We start from the raw sequence: 26,148 nt of genomic DNA on the forward strand, positions 1-26,148 counted from the left end.
ACTCTCACTGAACAAGCCTCCTTGTCCTCTCTCCACTGAAGGAGCTCCGTGCAACCCTCATTCCCTCTCCTTTGCTCAGAGCTCTGTGGTCCATGCTCTTTTCTTTTCCTCTACCTCAAAGTGAAGTCCCAGTCTCTGCCCTACCTTGCCAGAGACCCTGTGTGCATTTCCATTTGCAATTTGCATATAAGGATCAACCTCTTGTTCCATACATAAATGTTCTCCTTCCTCTTCCACCTCATGTTTCTTCCCTCCCTCAAAGTCCTTCTCTTCACATTGTTATGTTGGAAAGCATTAATAAGTGTCATCACCCATTTGTTTAATGCAGAACTACAGTTATAGAAACTATAACTGTGCTAACCGGACTACAGGAGCCTTAAATGTCTTACATTTTCTCCTTCTGGTATTCCAGTTTCTCTGTATGTATATAAGGTTCTCACCTTTATTGCCTAGATTGTTCACTGGTTAAATGTATGACTCAAAACTCATCACATTTCAGCTGCAGACACAAATGCCATCCCACAGAATGACACTTCAGAAAGCTGGGGAGACAAATGCTTTACTACCTAATTGCAATAAAAGATGCTTTAAAATGGCTGATTGTGGAAAGACTTAAGAAATTAACCTTATCTACACAAATGTTTTCATGATGTCAACAGATTACTCCCATGCAACTGGCCCCATAATAGGGAGCAAAGAAACCAAAAACTCCAATGAAAACAACAGAAAACATTCCATATATCTGAATCCACAACTAGAGACACTTGCTGTTACTGGTCTTACTTTCCAGTAAAGTACAAGAGCATAAAAATTCTTCTCAGAAAGCCTTCAAAGTTCAGGAATACTTACTTGTGGTAAAGCTGCCAGTAAGTGGTTCAGATTGTCCTTCATCATACAGGGAGAAGATAGCAACAGTATACTCTGTAAGGGATGTCAGACTTCTTAGAGTATGGGTTGAAACACGACCGACTTCCACCTAAAGAAAGCATAATTTGCAAAAGATATTGATCATATACTTTACATTATCAGTGTCTGAAATTCTGCTGGGTAATAATGATACAGAAAGAGAATGTCATGTAATTAGTAGAGAAATTCTGTGAAACTATGAACAAGTATTAATTCGGGGCCACATCATCTGACAAAATTAATTAACATAGACAAACAAGGGAAAAGGAGAATTCAGCCTTAGTAAGCCCAGCTCACTAGCTAACATATTGGCACTGCATGTTCAGGCACCCAGAAGGAGAAGGAACTTTTGGGGCTATTGAATCCAGTCCATTATCACAGATAATCATTGCATAAACCATTGTGTTTAACATTTGTCAAGAGAAAAGATGACAGTTTCATCTGGTCTCTATCCAAGCTGTAGTTAACAAGACTTTGTGGGGATACAGAACTCAGAGCTGTATAAACTGACAGTTTATCAATCTAATTGTTCAGTGTCACGTTAGCTCAGCACCACAGGGGAAATGCTACCAACACTAAACGAACAAAAAGGTGCCACCTGCTCTTTGAATAGACATAAATGAAAAGTTGAGGTAGATAAAAACCTATTCAACAGTTCACTCACACTATAAAGTATATTACCAGAAGCCTGAGATGTTCAAATACTGGCGATGAGTACAGCCAGATGTATTATCTATATTAAGCGTAATCAACAGGGAAGAGGTCAAGTGATTTCTAATTTAAATTTTAAGGGTTATAGCAGAAAGAAAAGACACAAAACATCGCACAGGTATACCTCATTGGTTTCTGTTCCATCTGTTTTGACGTACATGATGCGATAGCCATTTACATTTTTGGAAGCAGGATCCCACGTTAGCTTAGCACTACTGTGCCCAACATCAGAAAATTTCAAGTTTGCTGGTGGACTTAGAGGCACTTGAAAAGGAAAGAGATAAAACCATGAAAGTGATTCCAGGTTTTAGCTGTGAAATTTTACATCTCTTGAAAATAAACAGTACATTTTCCATTCAAAAATTTGTATCACCAATATTTATATTAAAAGATCTACATCAATGGAGCTACACAAGTACTTAAAGGCAGGTAAAATGGCTTAGCTCTTTGCTGAAACAGAACTTTCAGTCTTGCTAAGTACATCTCAACTAATACTGAAAAAGAAATTATGTTATTGTTCATAGCAGATATCATAGCAAGATCTAACCTATATAATACTTGTAATAAATTTGTGTTTGTTAAGTAATTTAATTCAACTAGATCTTTATCCGATATGCATTTGCTTTCTATGAGTATCCCAGCAAAAATACTTCATGACAGTAGTATTTTGCCAAAAACCTTTATGAATCCTAAAAGTCCCTGACATAAGGGTAAGTTTGTCCAAAAGCATAACTAACTCAGAAGATCTCCAAAGATGCTGATTTTTTTTTACCTCTGCTTAACCTTTCGTCTTTTATTACACAAAGAAGCTGTTTCCTAACAGCAACTCCCGTTAAAGCCATATTTATATACTATGCATTTCTTGACTGTCATGAGCTGAAGGAAAACAAGGTCATTCAAGAGAGAGTCTCAGATTGCATCCACTTCGCTTTCACACTGGAGAATGCCATTTGTGCTGTCTGTTACTCTCAACAGTAGGTTCTGTCTTAGCCCAAGATCTGCTAATTTCCTCTGAATTGTGAAACCTTTCTCTATCCACCCTGCTCTCACACACACACTTCTCACTGATCCATGTGGACAGATAAATATCAGCACTTCAGAAGCTGTTTCCCTCACACAAGAGCAGATGGAGAAAAGCAAAAGATGAAACCCCCATATATTATGTGGGATCTTTAGTCAGGCCATACATCAACTCGGAATCTGCAAGCAAACACCTAAACAGCTTAGAAACAGTCAAGTCAACTTGGCTATGAGGGAAGAGGAGACAGGAACACACTGGAATTTTATTAGATGGGTTTGCCACACTTTCTGGCATTCAGCATATTCCTCAGAGTCTAGTGAAGGGAATATCACGTGCTGGCTTTCCTTTCTACTTTCTATCAGTCGTGGAATGCACCTCCTTTCACCATCCAGACCATACCACAAAATGCTTCTGTCTCAGCTCTTTCCTTTTGGAACCAACCTTCTGACGTCTTCTCTCAACCAGACAGGCAGTCCTGCTGCCAGAGTTACGTGATACTTACAGTGAGTCTTGGATAAATCCTGGCCCCAAAAAGAGACCCCAACCCAGAACGAGCTTGCTGATCATGCCTCTGTTTGGCATGGAGAAAGGCTTCATTACAGTAACTGAGATGATACAGTGTGTAGAATAATATTATTTACTAAATACAAAATACCAGATACTACATGTAATACTGCTGCAAATTAGGCAGGTCACTCTCCAGGCAGGTATATGCGCCAGGAAGAAAACAGTAGGTAGCCTATTCATTAGTTGGAAGCCAGAAATAATCACACTGAAAGAAGAATAATAATAATAATAATAATAATAATAAAAAAAGTAGCTTAAATCTGAATCCGGACAGGGAAGACATTACCATTGAACACTGACCATGTGGGCCAGGTGTGCTCACCAAGAGCTTGCTTTCCTCCCAGACTGCCCCATTGCCTGATCAATCAAAGCCTGTTAGGAGAGGGGTGAATAGCTGCATATGGAAGGTCAGAATCAGTCTTCTTTCATATTACAGTGCTAAAGAACAGTCAGAGCTGGCTGCATTGAATCACCCTAAAAATAAATGAAGGTTGCAGGGTAGTTAGGGTTTTTTTTTTATTCTGGTCTGATAACAGCAGTGATGATGGGCTGAGTAACATATGTTACTAGCTTCTGTGTTCAAACACTGCTGGAATTTGCATGTGATCTTCCATCCAAGGTGTTAGCCAGGTTTAGAGCTGCGTAGCCTCCATACGCTGTGAAGTGAATTCAGGCTGGCACAGTCATAAACTACTGTTTAGGATAAATGAAAATCAGATATTGGGGAGATACTTACCAAAAGCAAGGGAGGGGGAGTGGGGGAAGGAGAAAGAGTGAGAGACAAGTGAAAGGGACAGATGGACAAAGAGCCAAAGATGTGATTCCCCAAGTGTTCAGGATCTTCTACAGTCATTTCGAGTCCACAAACATGCCCAGGCAGTTCGCCATTGGTGCTTGTCTGTCTACAACTGTCCCTCAGAAATGAGCCAGTTCAACCAGCGTTCCTAGAGCTTCTTCCACCATTACTTGCTGACCTTACCAGCAATTGCCCTGGCCCTTCTTTTTCTTAGCACTTGCATGCCTGAACTTCTCTCACCTATTAATTATTATTATTATTAGATTATTATTATAATTATATTATTATTATTATTATTATATGAAATTATTATTTCAAGCTGGCTTACTTATGCCAGGAGCACAAAACAAGAGGAAACAATCACTCCACTGCTGGGAGCAATAGAGATGTCACTGAATACAGTCCCAGAAATATCCCAGCAGCATAATCGTTTATTTTCAATTCCTTTGTCTTCCAAATGCTGAGGCTATTTAGAGAGCTGACATCAGTGCTGTGTACAGTTAGCAGAGGACAGAATTTAGCTGGCAAAACTCTTGCTGCTTATTAAAAACACACCATCTATCATGAGTGCACAGGCGCTTTCCAACCCTTCGTTTACCAGATGTTAGGCAGCAGGGGTTGGACAGAAACCTTCTCATTGCTTCTTTTCTGTCTGTACTAATACTGAGCCAGAGGAATGAACTGCATCTGAGCAGGCTCCCACACACACCTGGTTCTCTGGCTACAGAAGGCTAAACAGAGCAGTCTCAATTTAGCTCTACGTGGTGACCTTCACTCACCTTCAGCAAACTCAGAGAACTGTCAGTAGTTCCACCAAGGGCTATCCATAGCACCACTACCAACAAGAGAGAACAGTTCACAGTCCTATTCCAAAACCAAGTGCTCTTGTAGAAACTCATATCCTTAACCTCTATAAATTAAGAATTCACACTGAGAAACTTAAGTACAGTTAAGACCTTGCCCTATGGACTACTCAAATCAGATATTAAAATCAGATGTCTGCTCTAATATGTGCAAAGACTACTCTGAAGTTTTATTAACACTGAAGTGAATATAGATATGTGCTACCTACATGTAGTTTCTTGTCCTGTAAGGGGATCACTAGCTTCTTCTCCAAACATGGCATAAACTGTGACGGTGTATTCTGTATTTGGCAATAGTCCATCCAGTTCAAGATCTGTTGAGGCCTCCCCAATTTTTATCTAAACACACCATGAATAAAAAAAAGACACATTATTAGCTCACAATGGGGAAGAATACTATTTACACACTTGAAATTAGGTACGTGATCAAATGCTCTGCTGAGCATTTGTCTGATACTGTGCCTGAGGTATTTGGCCCAAGATTTTGGAATTTTGCACCATAATCGAAAGAACAAAAATGTCAAAAAGCCAAAAGCCAACATACAGGTAAGAGGACTTTAAAAGCAACTAGTCACATTAGCAATGACAGAATATTCCTCTCCAGAATGTGCAACTACTAGGACCTTTTCATTCCCAGCTGCACTTTGTTTCATCTTTGGTCATAGGACTGAAATTTCATAGGAGGAGTTGATTTCATTGTACACTGATGTTCAGATTTGTGCTTTTTAAGGTTTGTATAATTTTCCTCCTCCACCTCTTCACTGCAAGCCTCATTAACATGGACTGGCTTATTTATTGAAAAAAAGGTTTTCTTCAGGGTAAGGCTCCGTCCTCCTGAATCAGCTAGTTTTCAGGGAGGCCCCATTTTTAACAGAATTATGTGCTCACAGCCGCTCATTTAGCAGAGCGCACAAGTCTATGCGAGCTTTCACGAGCTTCCTACACTCTCCACAAGTTCACATGCCCCTGCTTGCTTTTTAGTGTTCTTGCTTGAACAGAGATGTTGTACATAATCTTAATTATACATACAGAAACTTGAGCATCAAAATTTTTAAACACCAGATCAGAAGTTCCATTGGAACTATGCTAGAAACTTTAGAAAAGTCTACTGGTTTTACTATTTTAGTGACAGAAGACTGGACTTTACCTTGTCCCTTCTTTTCCTTCTAAAATCACCTTCTAAAAATCACTTCTGATGGAAAGTATTAGCTTTAAATTTAAAAATAAAAGTTGAACAGAACTAAAAGAAAAGCAACATCACATCTGCAAATTTTATTTACTTTAAAGGTCCTGATTAGAACAAAGGCTAAACTTCATATTCTTCTGATAACACACTTAGAAAATAACTTAGTTTTACTTTATTTTTTCTTCCTTTGAGTGTTAGTTTTACATGATGATACAGTATCATCTCATATATCATTTCAAAAGAGTCACTTCAATTCAGCTGAAATCGTTGCATTTTTGTGGCAACGACATACAAAAATAATCAACTGGTACTTGCACTTTATTCATAGTCTGTAACACATACAGTACTTAAGGCAGCCATGGATAAAAAAAACCCGAAGTGTTTGCTGATCAAGTGGGAGGTTAAAGGCCATGCACTAGTTTATTATTTAAAAGATTTATTTTTTGAATAATTGCTATTCAAGTAAAAGCTCAATACATCACCTCCTTCTCATCTGCTGCCAATCCTTCTGTGAGGGGAGCATATAGGATCATGTAACCCGTGGCACCCGCTACTCCATTCCACTTCGCTCTCATGCTGCTCTGTGACACATCATACAATCGCAGATCCGATGCCATTGGCAAGGCAACTACAGTGGAACAAGAGACAGACACTTCAGTTGTCTCACTTGAACAACCAGCTATTTTTCAAACAGTTTATTTTACCCCAGGAAACACAAAGGAATATAGCTATCTCCAGGCATGGAAGTGCTGTCTGTGTGCCACAACTATGAAGAGCTGATTAGTAAATAAAAGAATGCAGAATTAGAGAAACAAGGAAACGATGACCTAACCAGTTCCAACGCCAGGGCAGAGTTACCCCTTACAAAGCATTTCAGCTCTTTGTCCTAAATGGCTTTGAACATTTCAAGTGGGCGGACTTCTGTTCTTTAAGCACCAAATCACTCTGTTCAGATCTCACCCTCCCTGCTCCCTGATCTGCAAGAGGATGAACACTTGCTATCAAAGAGTGGGCACAGTTGCCATTAGGAACAAGTAGTAGTCCCCAGAAGTGGCTCTTTCTGGCAAGAGTTCCCAAGCCAGAGCGTGGGAGACACAGCCATGAGGTAGGACACCCTGGAGGAAACCCTGAATGAGCACTTTCCGCATGTCAAAATATCTTGACTACAAACTGTTGTGTGTTTAAGGCCTGGATTGTCCAAACTGCATCCCAGGCCTATGTCAGTGGGATTATGCAAATGTGGGCAAGATCATCCATTGCAAATCATGGCGAATGCTAACCTGGTGAGTACAACTAAGCAGGTTAAGTAAAATTCCAAAATTATTAGAAGGTTTACTTGTGAATTTAAGGCACTGATGCCAGAACATAGCACCAATCTGGGTTCCTGAATATTTTTTTGTATTTCTGCAGCTCTTTAGAGTGGCATTTTGCACTTCTCTGACTGTCCCCACTTTCTTCCTCTCAGAGAGTAACATCCCAAGGCCTCTCCATTGCTGTTACATCATTGATGGATCCCACCAAAATATCCAGTCACTGGAGAGATATAAGGGAACTTTGGCTGCTCCTTTGGAACTTCTACACTGAGAATAGTTCCTAAAAAGACTCAAAGGGTCTGAAAAAACCAGAAGGCAATTAGTGATTGATACTGTCCTGGTTTCAGCTGGGATAGAGTTAATTTTCTTCACAGTAGCTAGCATAGTGCTGTGTTTTGGATTAAGTACCAGAAGAATGTTGATAACACACTGATGTTTTCAGCTGTTGCCAAGTAGTGCTCAGACTACTCAAGGACTTTTTGAGCTTCTCCTGCTCAGCCAGGTGCATAACAAGCTGGGAGTACAGCACAGCTAGGACAGCTTTCTTATTAGGAACTCAGAGAGCCTGTAATAGGCTAGATGTTAACCCTCTACAAAGCTCTGCTTTGCATGTTTCTGAAGAATCTGATCCACAAACACAAATTCAGCAACCAGTTCTAATTACAATGCTAATAATTCAAACAGCTCCTCTAATCTCCTTGTCCAAACAAAAACTGCAGCCTGTCGAGATGACATCTCCAAGGAGTAGTGTATCTATTACCTTGCATTCAACAAACTCTAACAAAGCTCTTAACTTCCCATATAAAAACATGCCAGCCTCCTCTTTTCTTGTTCACTGAGGTCATTCAGTGAAGTCTGTCGTTCAGGTCTGTAAATGTGGACAAAACTTCAACCCGGGCCTCTCTTTAGGTTTCCACTTCTAGGTTACCCACCTATCTTCACTTCCAAACCTTTCACAGCCTATCTCCATCCTATTTAAACTCTTGTTGATGTGTTGACTTATATTCCCATGAATTCCCACACTTCCTCTGATTATAGAGAAAAACTACCCATAAACATTTTCAAATATACTTCAGTCTCCTCCCCCAGAGCTCCACTCAGACCTCCGACACCTACAGAAAGAAACTACACGTTGAAATATTCTGAAGGCACTTTCTACCACAATGTCTCATTCCTATTCAGACTGCCCCAGGATCACAGAGAGAGTATCCATCACCTGTCCTTTTCCTCATTTTGATTCTAAAAATCTACAAGAAAAGTATCGTATACTTCTAATTTATGACTCCTATTTTGACTCTCAACAGGAAGTCCTACATACTCTGGCAATATAAATAATAATTTACAAAGTGGTGACTGGATATTAAGCAAGTGGTGTTTTCTACTGGAATTCTCAGCTAAAGAGCTCAGAATCTCAAATACACAAATATCCAGTAGATAATGCTGATTTGCATCTTGGACAGTTACCAGAGTATCCGAATACTCTGGTAACATAGGGATAAATTAAACCTACTAAAACTCAACTGGAATAAACTAAACCAGCTAAAAATATACTTGCAGCAAATTAAAATGTGGATGCATTTAATGTTTATTTCAAGTTAGAAGTGACTATTAAATCAGAAACCTTTCTAATTATCTGTACTTTATGCATTTTGAATGTGTCAATTTAGATTTCACATACCTGTAAGCTATTCTCAATGTTCTATATGCACAAATGTGATTGGTGGCTATTTTAATATGTGAGTATCTCACACAAAGGCAGGAATGTAAACTACAGTTTTCCATATTTCTCCATTAGGATAGTAAAACATACTTTCAAACTGCAGGTATTTTATCATGTGGAGCGATTGATACTTGCACATGTCAGACTGTTACTTCCAACACACTATCAAAGACAACTGTATAAAATGCTTGATGCTGCATGACCTTGGGGTGTGATCTGATCGGATCGCAGAAAGCCAGCAGGGCTGGGCTCCGTCAGAACTTGACTAGGCGACTTCAAGAGAATACCAGGTGCAATACGAAACAATCCTGTTGGCTCAGGATGTGACTCTGTTCTCTCTGCCCCAATTAATTGAACATGTCCTAACACTGTGTTATGGGGTATAACATGGCTGGAGATGACATCTTGGGAGACTGAGACTAAAATAGAAGTCTCAAATAATTTTATATGATCCTATTTTATTTTCCTTTCAGACTGGGAAGATTAGCACTGACACAGCATCAAAGAACCACTGAGGATGAAAGGCCCTCTTGAGGTCATCTAGTCTAACTTCCCTGTTCAGTCAGGGTCAGCTAAAGCAGGTTGCTCAGAATTGTGTCCAGGTGGGTTTTAAATATCTCCAGAGATGCAGACTCCACAACCCCTCTGCACAACCTATTCCCATGTTTGACCATCATCACAATAAAATCCTGTCGTCTTCTGTTCAAATTTGTCCTGGTTTCAGCTGGGACAGAGTTAATTTTTTCCTAGTAGCTGGAATAGTGCTGTGTTTTGGATTTAGTGTGAGAAGAACGTTGATAACACACTGATGTTTTAGTTGTTGCTAAGCAGTGCTTACACCAGTCCAGGACTTTTCAGCTTCCCCTGCTCTGCCAGGTGCACAAGAAGCTGGGAGGGGGCACAGCCAGGACAGCTGACCCCAACTGGTCAAAGGGGTATCCTACACCATAGGGCATCATGCTCAGGGGGAGCTGGCTGGGGGAGAGTGATTGCCGCTCGGGGATGAGCTGGACATCAGTCAGCAGGTGGTAAGCAATTGCATTATGAATTGCTTTGTATATTGTATATTTTCTCACCATTATTATTATTGTTTTCCTCTGCTGTTTTATTAAACTCTCTTTATCTCAACCCACAGGTTTTACTTTTTTCCCTGATTCTCTCCCCCAACCCACTGAGCAGGGGGGAGTGAGCAAGCGGCTGGGGGGTGTTCAGCTGCCTGCCATGTTAAGCCACAACAAGATTTAGTTTCATGGTATTTTAATTTGTTCCCATTGACTCTTGTCCTGTCAGTGGGCACCACCAAGAAGTCTGTCTCCCCCTTCTTCATTCCATCCCATCAGGGATTTTTACACATTGACAAAACCACCCTGAGCCTACTCTCCTCCGGGCTGAATAGCCCTAGTTGTCTCAGCCTCCCCTTTGGTGAAAGATGCTCCAAGCCCTTTATCATCTTTACAGCCTTTCACTGGACTCACTCCAGTAAGTCCACAGCTCTCTTTTGCTGGGGAGCCCAGCACTTAACCAAGCATCCAGGTGTGGCCTCACCAGTGCTGAGCAGAGGGCAAGAATCACCTCCCCCAGCCTTCTGGCAATCCTTTTCTAATGCAACCCAGGAGCCCCTTGGCCTTCTTTGAGACAAGGGTGCGTTGCTGCTTCACAGTCAGCTTGCTGTTTACCAAGACCCCCAGGTCCTTCCCTGCAGAGCAGCCTTCCAGATGGGCACTCCCCTGTGTGTACTGACCCATGGGGTTATTCCTCCCCAGGGACAGGATTTTGCACCTCCCTTTGTTAAACTGCATGAGGTCTAACATGTGGACTAATTCCAACCACCTCCTTGTCCTTCATGTATTTAGGAAAGGGTTTCAAAGATTAGTTGCCCCATCACCTTCCCAGGGATTGAGGTGACAATGAACCAGCCTGTTGTTCCCCAGATCCTGCTTCACAAAGGATTGACACTTGCTTTCTTCCAGTGTTCAGGAACTTCCCCCAGTCACCACAACCTATCAAGGATAATAGAGACTGTCCTCAAAACTCCATAAGCCAGCTCCCTCAGCACTCACAGGTGCAGCCCATCCTGTTCCACAGACTTATGTGTGTCCAGTTTGCTTAAGTGCTCCTTATACTGGTACTCCTCAAATCAGGGTAAGTCTTCCTTGCTCCAGACTTCTCCACTGATGTCAGCAGCTTGGCACTTCTGAAGGCCATTTTAACCAGTAAAGGCTGAGTCAAAGGAGGCATTGAGTACCTCAGTGTTTTCCACTTCGTTTGTCACCAGGTCCCTATCCTATTCAGGAGTGGGCCCGTGTTTTCCTCAGTCTTCCTTTTACTGTTTATGCACTTGTAGAGTCCGTTCTTGTTTGCTGTTCACATCCCTTGCCAGACTCAGCGCCAGGTTGGCCTTGGCTTTCCTAAACTTACCCCTGCAAGATGAGACAGCAACTCTATACTTCTCCTGGGTCATCTGCCTCTTCTTCTGTCTCTTATACACTTCCTTTTTATGTCTGAGTTCTGTTAGGAGTTCCTTGCTTATCCACACAGGCCTCCTGTCATCTTTGCTTGATTTCCTACTTGTCAGCATGGACCTTTCTTGAGCTTGTACTATGTGATCTTCGGGTATCAAGCTGCTCTTCTGGATACCTCTTCTCTCCAGGGCCATATCCCTTGGGATTCTTCCAAGCACATCTCTGAAGAGACTGAAGACTGCTATCCTGAACTCCAGAGTTGTGGTCCTGCTTTTTGCTCTCCTCCTTCCTCTTAGCATCCTGAATTCCACCATCTCATGGTCATTGCAGCCAAGGCTAGCTGTGACTTTAAAACACCCCCATCAGTTCTTCCTGGTTTTTAAGTATCACCTACAGCACAGCACCTTCTCTTCCTGGCTCCTCAGTCACTTGTGTCAGGAAGCTGTTGTCAAAGCCCTGTAGCAATTCTCTAGATGGCTTGAGCCCTGCTGTGTTGTTCTTCCAGAAGGTATCAGCTTTTGATACATTGCATATTGACTTCCTGGCTTCTAGATTGAACTAAAAAGTTACTCTTCACTTCTATGCCTTTTCCCTCTCATGTTCACTAAAAAAGTAACTGTATTTTGTATACAAATGCATAAAATTGATATGATCAATAGCAGCACATCATCTCACCTACTAGTATAGTTTTCATTATAGAACACAAAACCGTAAACTTACTCACTCTAACAATATCCCAAGTCACCATTTTACAGACAGAAAATAATTGAATCATTGAGAAAGGAACTTACAGAAGTTACCTTGAAATCTTTGGCACTGGTGGGAATCACGTGCAGGTATTTCTGGTCCCACCTAATCCTCCACTCATGAGATCATCTTCAGCCACAAACCTAATTTATAAAGCTTGGCTCCACACCCAAAGTGCAGGAATGTTCTAATTTAGGATTCAATACAACCAACTTCAAAGTTCAGCCCAGAGATAAAACCCTTCTCAGTGTTTAAATATCCACAGAGCATTTGGACTTAAGAACTTATCCCAGAATTGATTCAAGCAGAAATTAATTTAAGGAAAATGCATTATAAGAAGCTAAATTGAAAAAGACTCCCTTCCGCATTTCTTTTTCACAAAGACTAATACTTACACAGCGTGATTCAATGCAGTCAAATCCATAATGAAAATAAGGATACTTACGTGTAGTTTCAGTTCCACGCAGGCCCTCACTAGCAGCATTTGAGTATATAGCAAATACAGCTATCTGGTATTCAGTTAAAGACATCAGGTTTTTCAGAACTGCTGTTGATAAGCTTCCATCTACCACAACCTGTTTAGAAGAAAAATTCAACTAAATATGCATAAAGCAAACTAACAATATTACCATCAAATCAATCAATCCCTCTTTCAGGCAATTTTTCCACTGGCATCTAAGAATCAATGTACTAAAGTTCAATTCATAAGTTGGATTTGCTTTTGCTACTGTACAGTAAGGTGTCTGAAAAAAAAAAAACCAGCGACTGTATACATAATCAAAATGTTTAGCTGATATAAGTAGCCATTTAGAACAAATGAATTGCTTAGATAAATAAACTGTATATAATACAGTTCAAGAGTGTATATTGGGTACTTTCTGATATAATTACTGTATCATAAATATTCCTTTAGTACTACATATGTACACACACAGTACTTCAAATTGACATTAATACATATCCATGCTAAACAAGTTTCTAGTACAAGCAGAAATAAAATATATCCTTAGTTAAATCCTTTTCCTCTTCTGGCTTTCCCTTCAATTTTCTAAGTTGTCAGCTGAAGCCAAAAGCTTGTTATACTGCATTTTTTCCCATCTCCAAATTGCCTAAGTCCTATTCAAACAAACACATCTCTCCAAATTTTCAATAATCAGTTGTAGACATCCCAAAATATACACCCGTATCATCTTCCTTTTATGAATTATTTTTTCTTAGAACTGAAAATCTGGCTTCCCATCAGCTCCTACCTCTTCTGTTCTTGTAAACAGAATGGTGCAGGAGAAGTCAACAGAACTGGTTCAAGTAACCGTATGTGTAAGCAAAAATGCAGGCATTTCACCCCACCCCCCAAAAGTGCTCACTGTTATAGCACCTTTACTTTAAATTACATGACAGAAAAGCAGCTTGGCTACTATCTAACCTTCACCACCATCCAATGTGACCATATCTCCTTTCTGTAGTGGGCTTCAGAGCCCACATAGGGAATTTCAGGGTAGATTTAAGTAAGCCCAGGAATTTTCTGTCTGGTTAGTTCTTGCTGTTATATTAAAAACGTCTGGGAAGGTTTTCCTCCTATTACCTCTTCTGGTTGTCCTCCTCGACTGGGATAGTACACAACCCTGTATTTTTCCACTTTGCCTGGTGCATGGGTCCAGCTAACCCGGAATCCTCTAGCTGTTACCTCAGATGTGACCAAATCCGAAGGAGCCCCAAGTGAAGCAACAATAGTTCCTAGGTTAGAGACAACAGAAATTTTTTATTCCCCTCTGCAAAATAATTATTTGGTTTGTTGTATTTGCTGAAGCTCCAAAGATCGTTCCTCATCAGAAAATCAAGTAATTGGCTACTGCACGTTTATTTAGGTCGTTTTCAGCAGAAACAAAGAACTAATAGTAAGAATGAGTACTGCACATGGAGTTTTCACTGGGACTAAGCCTCCCTGTTCTTTCATAAAGCTTTATATGAAAGAGACAAAAATATGAAACCAAGCCTTCCCTGTCCTTCCTCCCATCACTCGTTCAAGCCTTTTCTTTCTGGAGGTTTTTTTTCAGGTTGCCTTCCTCTCAGTCATGAAAATAACATCCAAGTACATATACAGCTGTGATCTCCTGTGCTCCTCTGCAGGTTGGAAACTGATATGCTGCCTGTCAGCAGGTTGAAGAGATATAGTGAACACTCATCTCTGGCAATGATTCCTTTCCACAAAGATGTCTCATCTCTATGGTTTTTCCATACTCTCCTTCTCAATTTCACAACTGACTGCTTACTCCCCCCACAAGACACAGCTAATATTCTGTATTTCTTACAGTTACCATGTGAATAAAAGAGGGAAAAAATGGAATGAAGCCTTACTAATATACACTTTTTCATTGCATGAGTAGAAGTATGTGTGAAAACAGCTTTCCTTACTGATATGTATTACAAGCTTATTGATAAAATCACTCAGCATTTCTGTGATATTATAGAATCACAAACCAAGCGATGCAAACAAAATCCACTGAAGCCTTTCAGAAAGAATTTCCTCAGGTAGGACTGTTTCTCTGGCAAATTGCAACGTTTTTTCAAAGCCATTTCTTGTGCTCAGAAAAGCAAAAAAAAAAATATAGTCAGAGAAGGCTTTTTTATATACAAACAATTTTCTTTACCACCATCTTTTCTTATGCTCTGAAATATATTTTTTGTGTATCAAATAACAGAAAAAAAAATCCATCATCGGGAAGGGAAAAAGCAATCTTAATAGTTGAAAATTTTGAAAACTTATGAGTCATTAAAATCAGTAAGTTAGGAGATGGAAATCACAGCACAAACATAACAATTCCATGTGCAGCTGTTAAAGTAATTCATCCTTAAACCTGTGTATTATAAAAAATTTTTCCTTACCCACCACTTGGAAATAGTTACAGCAGAATGAATGTATATTTCAGTATTTTTGGTACTACCAAATACCATAATATTTACCACTATCAAAGGCAGAGAGGCAAAAGATCAAAGATATCAAAACAAGAATAAAACATACCTAGGAAGATAACTTCCCTGACAATGTACTTTCTTGTAAGCAAAAGAATATCCAGCATGAGTCAACTGCCAGAAGGCAGCTTAGAACTGCAGGTATTTGGAACAGGATTTGCAGCTCTAAGTTCATATTAAGTTACATTAAATCTTGTTTCTTACTCACCTTTGATTTCCTTTTCCTGTTCCTCTACTCGTGAGCACACTGTTCTGGTAAGACCTTCCACAATGGTATGCATGAAGTTAAAGTCAGCAACGTTGTAGACATGTGTGCTGTCAGGTTCAGAGGCAATCTCTTTGAGTTCATTTATATCTGCATTCTTTACACCTTTCATTGGAGAGAAAAATAAAGAAAATATTTGCAATAAGAAAAAAATTTGTAGGCATGGCGATTGATAAAAGATTACTAAAATCTATTTCTTTCTATTTGTTTTAATGATCAACTACAGATTGCTCTGTCATTAAGATGTTACTTCAAGACGTTAATTTCTGCCAGTGAAACTGGCGGGTTTTTGGCTGTCTCCTGATAAGGTAGCACCCATGTATACTGCTAAATTCTAGTTATAGTAGCAATGAGTTGGAGAATATATTAAAGAAGATTTAAATTAATGATGATACTTACTGGGTACAGACAAAAAAGAACAATTCATTAATATAGAGGGCAACAGATGCAAAAACACCAGAGTATAATGGGACACAACATATGGACATGACAGAATACACACCAATAGCAAACAGCTCAATGCCAGCATCTCGTAGGTTTTTAGCAGGAGGGATAACATCATCTTGGGACTTCCCGTCAGTAATCAGTATACCAATTTTAGATACTCCAGGTCTTGCACCTGCTTCAGGCTTAAAGCTGTTTTCCAAAATGTAAGTTAAGGCAAGACCTAAAAAAGGAAATGTTTTAAAATACTTTAAAAGGGAAAAATATCCATTAATTTTGCTAATATCACAGTGTTGGTTCTTTCCACTCTCAATTTAAAAACCCTGAGAAACCTTTTAATAAAGAATAAGTATAAAAAAAGAATTTATTTACTGAAAGACTAAATTCTAACAAGCATCCTAAACCACACAGAAGGTGACATTCATCTTTAGCAGCCTCCTGATCAATGTATTTCAAACCGGCTATGGAAACCTAAATTGATCTTCCTGTGAACACATTATCTTTGCTTTCTTTCTCTACAAAGTTAGAATAGGAAGTCCCCTTTCCTTCTACCTACATTGCTTATATGAAAGCACGTGTTCTGGATAGCTTACTACATGCAATCTTACTTTAATTTGTTTGCTAGTTCTTTCCACTTCACAAGCTGAAAAAAAAGCTTAAATAAAACTTAGGGAGAATGCAATTTTTAAAACTACTCATTATTTAGAGGGAAGGAAGAAGAACAACTCCTCAGGACAAACTTACACATCACAATGAGAATCCATCTGAAAACTCTACTAAGTCCCCCAGAGCAAAGGGTCCTAACATCCATATAAAATAATCATGACAATTTACTACTTGCTACCTCACAGTAATCTCATTCCTGGAATCATACTAGAGTCATTCTGTCCTTTGTCCCACAGCAATCACTCCTTCTACCAAAATAGAGGCTGTTGCAGAAGAGGAGAATCTTTCACATTCTTTCTCCCCTTCCCTCTCTGCCAAGAAAAAAAAAAAAAAAAAAGGCAGCAGCAATTTACTTAAAGCCATGTCTGGGTCTTTGGATCTCTCATTCTCCTGGCAAGACAGCCAATATTACTAACTGCTGCTTTGATGATACTGGAGTTGTATTCAGAGACTGTATTTTTCCAAGGTTGACAGGCATCCCCTGTTTATCCATCACTAAGTGTCTTCTGGGGCTTCAGTGCTCTAACTACTAAAAGGTCAATGGAAATCTAAAAGCCCCAGGTGATCATTTGAAAAGTTACTATTGCCAGTTGTCAGATATTAAAACAACATTCTTTCCTTCCCCAGAATAAAGCTCTGTGCATGAACATTATGAATGGATTTTGCATTTTCTTCCAAGCAGGTAAAAGATTTTAATTCCAGCACTGAGAGTTCATGTACACTTTGTTTTACGAGTCGCTGTCCTGACCAGAAAGATTCCCAGTGAAGCCAATGAGACAAGCACTTCAAAAAAAGAGTTCACTAACATTGGATAAAGCCATTAGCACGCTACGAAAACCCTGTCCTTTTTACCCTTCGTAATAAGCACCAACACTTCTTAGTCTGTGCAGCAGAATATGTTTTTTAATAAAAGGCGAAAGCTAAAACATACACTGTACCTGTTAATGTATTCCCTCCCTTATATGGTAGATTACGGACTGCATCCAAAACAGCATCTTTTGTGCCATAGGCATTCAAATGCCATTCAATTCGGGGATCACCACTATATTGTGCAAGTCCTAAAGAACCAGAAATAAGGTAATTCATTAGATAATTCATTAGCATATAGACAGCTAATTCATTAGATAACAATTCATTAGCATTTCTTTCCAAGTATCTATATTTTACGTACTTGGTTACCAACAGCTTACCATAGTACACTTACTGCAAGTAGCTTTGCTACCATACTAGAAAAACTGCATTGCTTGATGGCAAAAAAATACTATAGAGTTGTTCTTCACGGCAACTCTTCAATGTATTTTCAAAGCCTTTCTTTCAAGTGCTAAGCAAAGTAAATGAAGAGTGCACAACTTTTTTTCAGAGTTCAGTTAGATTCCAAGAAACTGTTTTTTTGGAAAAGAACGATTTCATTTAATACACTTTCAAACAGACTAAAATACAAGTAACAGAACAGAAATATAACATTTGAGCCAGTTTAAACCATGAGAAAAGCCATCCACTGGCACATTCTTCCTCTGAAAATTAAACTGCAAGGGTTTGATCTAATGCTGACTGAAGTCAGTAAGACTGTTTCCACTGTGTTTTCTTTTCCACTGACATCGCATTAGAGTTTGCTTAAGCTGAGTATCACAGCAAACTGTGACGAATTACTCTTATGATAGAAGTGCTAGTTCCAGATGAGGATAAATCTTGCACAAATAAATAGCATTAAGCTGTTAACTATCCTGAAATCATTATTTTTTAAATTGCTACAGAAATATTAAGAAAAAATATGGCACCTTACCTACTCTTGTTTTCTCAGATCCCACATTGAAAGCAGAAACCAGATTTTCCAGGAACAGTCGAACAAGTCTGAAATTGAATCTGCCAATACTCCAAGAACCATCTACAAGTATCACAATATCTGCAATTGCTGGAGTTTTACAGGTAAACAGGCTGCCTGTAAATCAAAATGAAAACAACATTGTTAATTCAACAATAAAATTGTAACTCAGTAAATTTATACCTTCCTCCTCCCACCAAGCTTAACACTTAAAGCTTTCTTCCATGGGCAAAGTGAGAAATAAGCAAAACCACTAAACATATTTGTTCTAAATTCAGTAATAGAACAGTTTGGCCATTATCTACTTCCGTTCTTTCATTAAGAAAAATGTTCAAAATTACTGTTGGGAGACCCATGAAAAAGAAATGCTGCTTCTAAAAATACAGTACTGCAAAAAGAAAAAAATAACTGTCGTATAACACAATCCAACCAGCAGTTCATTTTCATTCTCAAGAATATACATACACAGTACGTTCATGACACTTAACCTTAGGTGTAGACAATGCAAAGAGAGCTACCTAGAGATGCAGACATCCAAAACAGTTATCAAGATCTCTTTTACGGTCAACATCGAAAAGCAGGTGTCTCCACAACTCCCTAGAAAAACTTCTTTAGCTGCTATCATAGACTTCTAAAGTTAGAAGTGAATCTCAACCCAGGAGACTAGAGTAAAACTGAAGGTCCATTGAATTTGCTGTATTAAACCTATGTAGGAGGCACTCAATACAGCAAAGGTAAATGCAAAGACCTCAGATTCAAATTCACAGTCTCTGTGAGAATGAGCACCACATGAAGATTTAGTCTTAAAGATATATGGGAAAGTACACAAAAATAAGAGAGCATTAAAAAAGCAACAGAAAAGACCAGATGAGATTTAGCAGAGATGCATATTAATAGTCTCTTAAGGTTTAGCTAACCGATAGGGAAATCAGAGGAAATGGGAGTAGAGTTTAGACACAAACTGCAAAATAAGCCAACCAGAAGATTTTAGGGATGCAGATTCTAAGAAATTGAGAAACCCAAACAAAAGTGCCACATTCAGTTCAAGAAAATCACAAGGGAAGCAAGAGAAAGGAAGAGGTTTCCATAACCTCAGAAAGAATTGCCATATCCCACAGAAGTGGCTGCATGACTGCAAAACAAGGTTGCTGAAATACTGGATTCATATTGTAGGAAGGGAAAATGAATGAGTGATGTTACACAGGTACAACAAACAAGAACTTATGTTTGAAGTATAGAAATAGCAAACTCCTCACCAGACTGACTATAGAATAGGGATGGAATAGGAAAGTCAAAGCAAAGCATGTTAGTAGAAAAGGTACCGTGCATCACGAACCATTCAGGGATGTAAGTCATGTCCCTGAACACAGTAAAAAACCTGCAGACTAGTGAAGTAAGCTGCAGCCCAACTTATACCATCATTTTTTTCAGGAGCCACTACATAAATTAGTCGACAAAGGATACCAACACCTAAAGTGGTATTAACAGGAATCACCAAGTACATTTTAGAAATAAACTGATCTTGAGCAGAGATGCTCAGCAAATAAAAGAAGTAATTCAGTGAGAAAGAATCAAAAAGGTGCATTAGCTCACAAGCAGCTGCCCTGTTACAGAGAGGGAATAAACCACACAATTAGTAACTTAAAACTTTAACGCCACATTATTAATGACAATCTCTTCATTAAACACAAAATTATAGTCTCACAGGCAAAAACAATCTGATGTGCAGAAGGACTTCAAACAATTGGTAATAATTAAGAGTTAGATTCGTACTGTAGTGTAAATCCACTGAGCAAGAAACCCAATCCATAAAGTTACAGTTAATGTCTTAAACGTGCACTAAAAATGTTTTTAGAAAGGCAGGGAACATTTCCTACGTGCAGCTAGCAGTGTAGAATAAGTTCTAAACACATGACAAAAATTCCACTTACAAAGATGCCAAAACAAATATTTTATTTTAGTTTTTACAGTACAAGACAACGCTATTTGAATTGGCAACACATTTTAATGTATAAACACTGGGGAACATTTAGTAAGCATCAGAAAAATGATCTTAAATTGGAAGAAAAATCCAAAGGAGGTCCAAATCTTTGTATCACTGAAGTCAACGGGGGCAAAATTCATGTTTTAAATACTTTTGCCAAATAAACTTCCTGTTAATCAGCCTGCATTACTCGTAGTATTTGTCTTCCATTAACAGGCAGTTCAGTTGTGCCATTCTCACACTGGCCATGATAATCTTCTTAAGCTTCAAAAGAACTATTGGCAAAGTAAAACGCTACTCAGCACCAGTGAGAATGGTGGAACTGCGCCCCTGATTCACAGCCAAGCAGCTGTGCTGTAGCACAGATGTACCTTTTCAGTATGATCCCAGCAGTTTAATCATATAGCCCAATGAGGATAACAGGACTCGTGTGGCTGTACTTCCCTTCTCTACCTCAAAAATCTTATGCTTACTATGAAACCCAGTTAGTACCCTGGGTCTCACTCATTTCATATCAACAAGTTTTGCCTACAAGATCTCTTTAATCCTGTAGTGATGGCTTTGTGAATAAAACCTTTTATTGGTTTCAGTAAATCCATTCAGTGCAGCAAAACCCAAAGAATAAAGAAAACAATAACAGCATTCCTTTCAATATTTTATTTCCACATCATCAAATCAGTGCAAATAGCATCATTCAATTATTTTTTTTTGTTAAAATAGCATGTGTGGTTTGATCCAAGATTGTACTGCAATGTCACAGAATGTGAAAATTTGATTCATTCTTCGTAGATAGGAGATACTTGTTGAATCTTTTCTGCATAAAACATTTAGGTTTTGTTACTTCTGTACACCCACTATTTGCTTATGCTTTCTCCTTGTTGTACTTAATAGAATTGTAGAAAGTTCCCTAAAACGGAATAAACAACAGTGAGATATTAAACAGAATAACATGCTGTACAGAAATCTTTAAAATCTGGAATACAAACACCATATCATCCTAGTTTATAAAGTTAGTCTAAAAGGCACAGCATGTAGCAAATAATTCACACACCCCACAGAGATTAGCCAGTTTCCATTACCAGTTCTAGCAAATGCTTTTTTCAATCATCTTTCCATACAACCATACTGGGTCATGAATTCCTATAGGGTTTGAGGAGAACTTTGAACACTTCAGCTATTTAAACGTAACTTTAATAGGCAATTTTCTCAAAAATGTTTCTTAAAGGAGCATATAATTCCATATAAAAAGCTTCCAAACTCAGTGGTTTAGCCCACTACAAGTTTCAATACTGCGATCAGGTTGTGCATATTTCCCTTTTGCTCGGTTACCAAGAAAACAGTAGTGAGAGAGAAGGTACCACTTTCCTCTGAATTATACAATACTCACCATTTCAAGAGCAGGACAGTAGGGAGGAAACCAGCTACCTCATTTTGTATAATGTTTCCTAATGTTATACAGATAGCATTATTCTACTTCAAGCACTGCATTCCACAACAAACCATAACACAGCTTGCGATTTTTAGGTTAGAGAAAATGACAGAACTGCAAACTTCCTAAAGTCAGAAACACAGCTTATGTATTTTACACCAGTAACTATCTTCAGTGCATCTGCCCACAATGGGTGGAGGGGTTTGATGGGGAGAAAGTAAAAAAATTTATGGACTTTCTGTAACAAATTAACAATCTTTCTAGCATTATTTGGCAAAAGGAACTTGCCACTCTGCCAGGAAGCTAACTGAGGAGGAAGGGGCTTGGTCTGCTCATTTCTGCATGCTACAAATGAAGGCATAGGCTCAAAATTTCACCTCCAAAGATGCCAGCACACAACTAAAGGCTACCAGCAATGTATTAGGGCAAGGTATTTGCACAAAACCTGCTTCGGTATTGCCAACGGTCATATCATCATCAAGAATTTTGATTCCTTGTTTCAGGGAAATCTTGCAATGAAGAACCAGCATTGCAGGAATTTTGCATCTACCAGATGAACTTTCCTGCCTTTGATCCCTCAAGCCCCCGGACATTAAAAGCAACACATTTGCCTGCAATCCCAATGTGCAAATGCTATAGCACTATCAAGACCCACGTCAGAGTTTGGCAGAGAGTGAAGCCAACGATGGCAATACTGAAAAAAAGATCCGGCTAGAACTTTCTGGGATAGAGGGAGAGTTACTGGAGCCTACAAAACGTGACCCTTGAGACGTCCTATGGAAGGGGATGGAGTGCAGTGAGGACTGGGAGGGGCTCTGGCAGAACAAAGCAGGGTCTACAAGCTTCTGTAAACACTGACCACCTCTCTGAGGCTGCATTTTCAACCTGTTGTGATCCTTTCACACATGCATTCAGTGAGCAAGTGAGCAAAGCTTAAAAAAATAGAAGTTTGAGCAAAAAAACTGCAAGCCTTACTTGGACACAAATACAAAACTATGATTTTTAGACTGGAGTAGTGGCTGTTTGACCCTTGGCGTTAACACTACCACTCTTTCAAAGGTCTTTGAAAGGCAAAGGAAGAAGCAGCAAATACAGGCACTGCCACACAGGAGGACTCAATGCCTTAGAAGAGCCAGTTCAATTTGCATGCACAGTTATGATACATTTTGCAGAAACACATTTGATATTTTGCCTCTCCTTGGTATGAAATTCTGTTCTCATTTTCAAGAGCCAAAACACACACTTCTTCTGCTAGAAGAAGTTAAGACTATAATTCTTTCTGAGTCTGCAATATGTCGTTTCCTTTCTTATTCCCTGTCACAGCAGAAAAGTCAAATAATATATGTGGAAGGAGAGGAAGAAAGTTCAAGTAGAGGTCAGTAATAATACAGTATGAATGGAAGTCTCGTTCATGGGGTAACAAAGCACAAAAGGCAAGACGCTTGATGACAGAAGCAAGTGAAAAAAAACCTTGTGAATAAAGCGTGAGTGACAGAGAAAAATCAGCCCTCCATGGTGATCAACAGCATCACAGCTGAGCAGAAACGCCACTGAGGACAAGGGCAATATAAATCTACATCAGCAAAATATCACTTTTTTTAAAAAAAGGGTTAAAAAAAAAAATATAAGGACATGAGGCAGTGTTCAGCTCCAAAATTCAGCAACTCACTAGTCCACACTTCTGGCATTGATATTATTGCACTGTGCTGGTGATATCATCATTGCACTTAGACCTCAGTTTAACACATGCCATATGTCAGGCTATGGACCAGACAAATGCATACAACACAACTGCTTTTCTTTGAACTAGATCCAACCATAGCTTGAATTTGAAGGACTCAAACACTGGAACATCATTAGGTTGAAAGAGCAGCCCAAAGAGGTTAGAAGTTTGTCCCTGCTCCCTAGAAAAAAAACCAAAATAAAATAAAGCAGCCAGCCCTTTCCCATGCACCTTGTTCTGTTCCAGGAAACTAATACAGCCCAACTGGCAGCCCTACAAATTTGTTATTCGGGGGAGTTGCAATATTAAGATTTACTGAATCTGTTGTCTCTGATCATGTCACATTTGACTGTGAATGCTGTAGCTCAATAATTTTGCTTCTTTCAAAATGTACACAGCAATAAACAAACATTATTTAGAGCATAGCTTTTGATTTTAAAGCCACAAAACTAATTAAGGTGGTAGCTGATAAAACACATTAATTGGCTACATATACTAGTGATGATTCTCAAGTGTGAAAGAAGCATACAGCCATTTTCTGTGCACCTTTCCATTCACACTCGATGATAATTGTACTTCTGCAGTAAGGAATCATTAGCTTAGAAAAACTTCTAGAACTTTCTTCCTACATCTTAACTTTTTAATTTACATAGGAGACAGAATAAATATAAAGGGTAACTATGTTTTCTGGCAGACCACTGCCAATTGATGGCACTGAAGCAGCTGATCTCTGCAGCAGCTTCCCAAATAGCAACACTAAACTCTCTTGGTCTGTGTACCTAGACAGAAAAATATGCTTAAAAATCCCCCTGTGTTTCAACTGAGAGTTCAAAACACTTATTTTAATTTCTCTTCCAACAGGCAACATGTCAACACAGAAAACAGCACATTGCCGACATCTTTCCTGAAACTGAAGTGCAACACAGCAAGATACTGTATCCATTCACCCATAATGATTTACACTGAAGACGGCCCACAACCCTCCTGTAAAGTGCATAAAACCTAAGAAACTCTTCTGCAGATTACAGTGATAATTCTCTACTTCTCTTTGCTCCCAGTTCTGCATCTGAGTGCATGAATGTTTTAAATGAAACAGCTGTCTCAAAGTCTAAATGACTTTTCAAGGCAGAGAACTATATTTTTTTTATTAATATGGTCATATTTATCCACCATCCATATGTAACAAATACACCAGGATTTAAGGGAGTTCTTTTTCCCCTTGCTTTAGTGAAGTATGAAATCCCTAAGACAGTTTTCTCTGGCTATCTAGAAGGAAGTTAATCAGGGGGGCTGCAGACAAAACTGGCACTCAGAATCCTCAACATTAATTAACCTGTACGTATAAATCCCTCTAATGTGATAAAGAGCTGGTCTGTGCCTGAGCTTGTAACTAAGTTACAGATGTAACACAACAAGTAAAGTAACAGAAAAGAGCCTGCCTGAGAGAACAAGCTGCCTATCTATGAAAATCACTAACACAGAACTAATTAAAAATTAGTTGAAGCAAACTGCTATAACACCGTTACATTACAGCCCAGCATTATAGATCCAGGTACATATAATATTGTGGCCAGAAAAAAAAAGTGCAGTAGAGTTACAGTGCAGAAGACTTCCAAATTCAAGTCCCTGTTTTACCTTCGAGCACTTCTTGAAATAATATTATCATAATGCTCTAGGAGAACCTGCTTTAGCAGGGGGGTTGGACTAGATGATCTCCTGAGGTCCCTTCCAACCCTTGCGATTCTGTGATAATGTAACCAATGTATATGCTTATATAAATTTAAATATGCAGTGATCTTCAGAAGCATCACTAATTTTGGACGTCATGTGTCAATCCACAAATTCGTGTCCTCTCAAATCAAATGTAACAATTAATCTGTTGTCTAATTAGCAGAGATGTCTGAGTGAACACCCTATTCTGAAAAAATCTCCGACTCCCAGAATCTCAGGGTAGTGGAGGTGGGAAGGGACCTCTTGAGACTGCCTACTCAAACTGCCCTGCTCAAAGCAGGGGCAACTACAGCAGATTGTTTCGGGCCACATCCAGTTAAGTTAAAGAGTCTCTAAGGATGGAGACTCCACAGCCCGAGCAACCTGCTGCAGTGTTTGACCATCCTCACAGTAAAAAAAAAAAAAAAAAAAAAAAAAAAAAAAAGAGGTGCTTTCTTTGATTAAATGGAATCTACAGTTATTTCCATTTGCGTCCACTGACTCTTGTCCTTTGACTGGACACCACTGAGAAGAGACTGGCTCTGCCTTCTTTACTCCTTCCAGTGTATATTGTATCACCTGAAAACTTGCTGAGGCTATGCTCTTTCCCATCATCCCAGTCCTCATGAGATAGTAGGTTCTCATCTCCCTCCCACATCATTCCTATTTTAAAGCTCTTCTCACCAGGCTGACCAGCCTGATAGCAAAGGTGATTTTGCCTCACTTAGTCAGATAGATCACATCTCTTCCAAGCAGTTACTGAGCCTCAAAGAGGGCCCCAGCCTCACGGAAACCCAAACCCTGTTGCTTGACAGCAGCTACAAAACTAGTTGTTGAACTATC

The 26,148-nt window shown here is 39.1% G+C and overlaps 1 protein-coding gene across 1 annotated transcript in view; it reads right to left on the reverse strand.

The window, feature by feature from the left end:
- COL14A1 (collagen type XIV alpha 1 chain) overlaps positions 1 to 26,148 on the reverse strand; it is a 120,362-nt gene that overhangs the window by 69,489 nt on the left and 24,725 nt on the right. Inside the window, exons 5-14 of the mRNA XM_035891577.1 lie at positions 18,421 to 18,576; positions 17,576 to 17,695; positions 16,030 to 16,194; positions 15,471 to 15,632; positions 13,875 to 14,026; positions 12,738 to 12,867; positions 6,533 to 6,678; positions 5,074 to 5,203; positions 1,742 to 1,881; positions 850 to 976 (exon numbers count right to left, since the gene is read on the reverse strand). Of these exons, the coding sequence (XP_035747470.1) occupies positions 850 to 976; positions 1,742 to 1,881; positions 5,074 to 5,203; positions 6,533 to 6,678; positions 12,738 to 12,867; positions 13,875 to 14,026; positions 15,471 to 15,632; positions 16,030 to 16,194; positions 17,576 to 17,695; positions 18,421 to 18,576 (1,428 nt within the window). The remainder of the gene's footprint in view (positions 1 to 849; positions 977 to 1,741; positions 1,882 to 5,073; positions 5,204 to 6,532; positions 6,679 to 12,737; positions 12,868 to 13,874; positions 14,027 to 15,470; positions 15,633 to 16,029; positions 16,195 to 17,575; positions 17,696 to 18,420; positions 18,577 to 26,148) is intronic.

Source organism: Egretta garzetta, unplaced genomic scaffold, assembly GCF_000687185.1.
Source record: "Egretta garzetta isolate BGI_Z169 unplaced genomic scaffold, ASM68718v1 scaffold13, whole genome shotgun sequence".
In the NCBI taxonomy this organism is placed as follows: domain Eukaryota; kingdom Metazoa; phylum Chordata; class Aves; order Pelecaniformes; family Ardeidae; genus Egretta; species Egretta garzetta.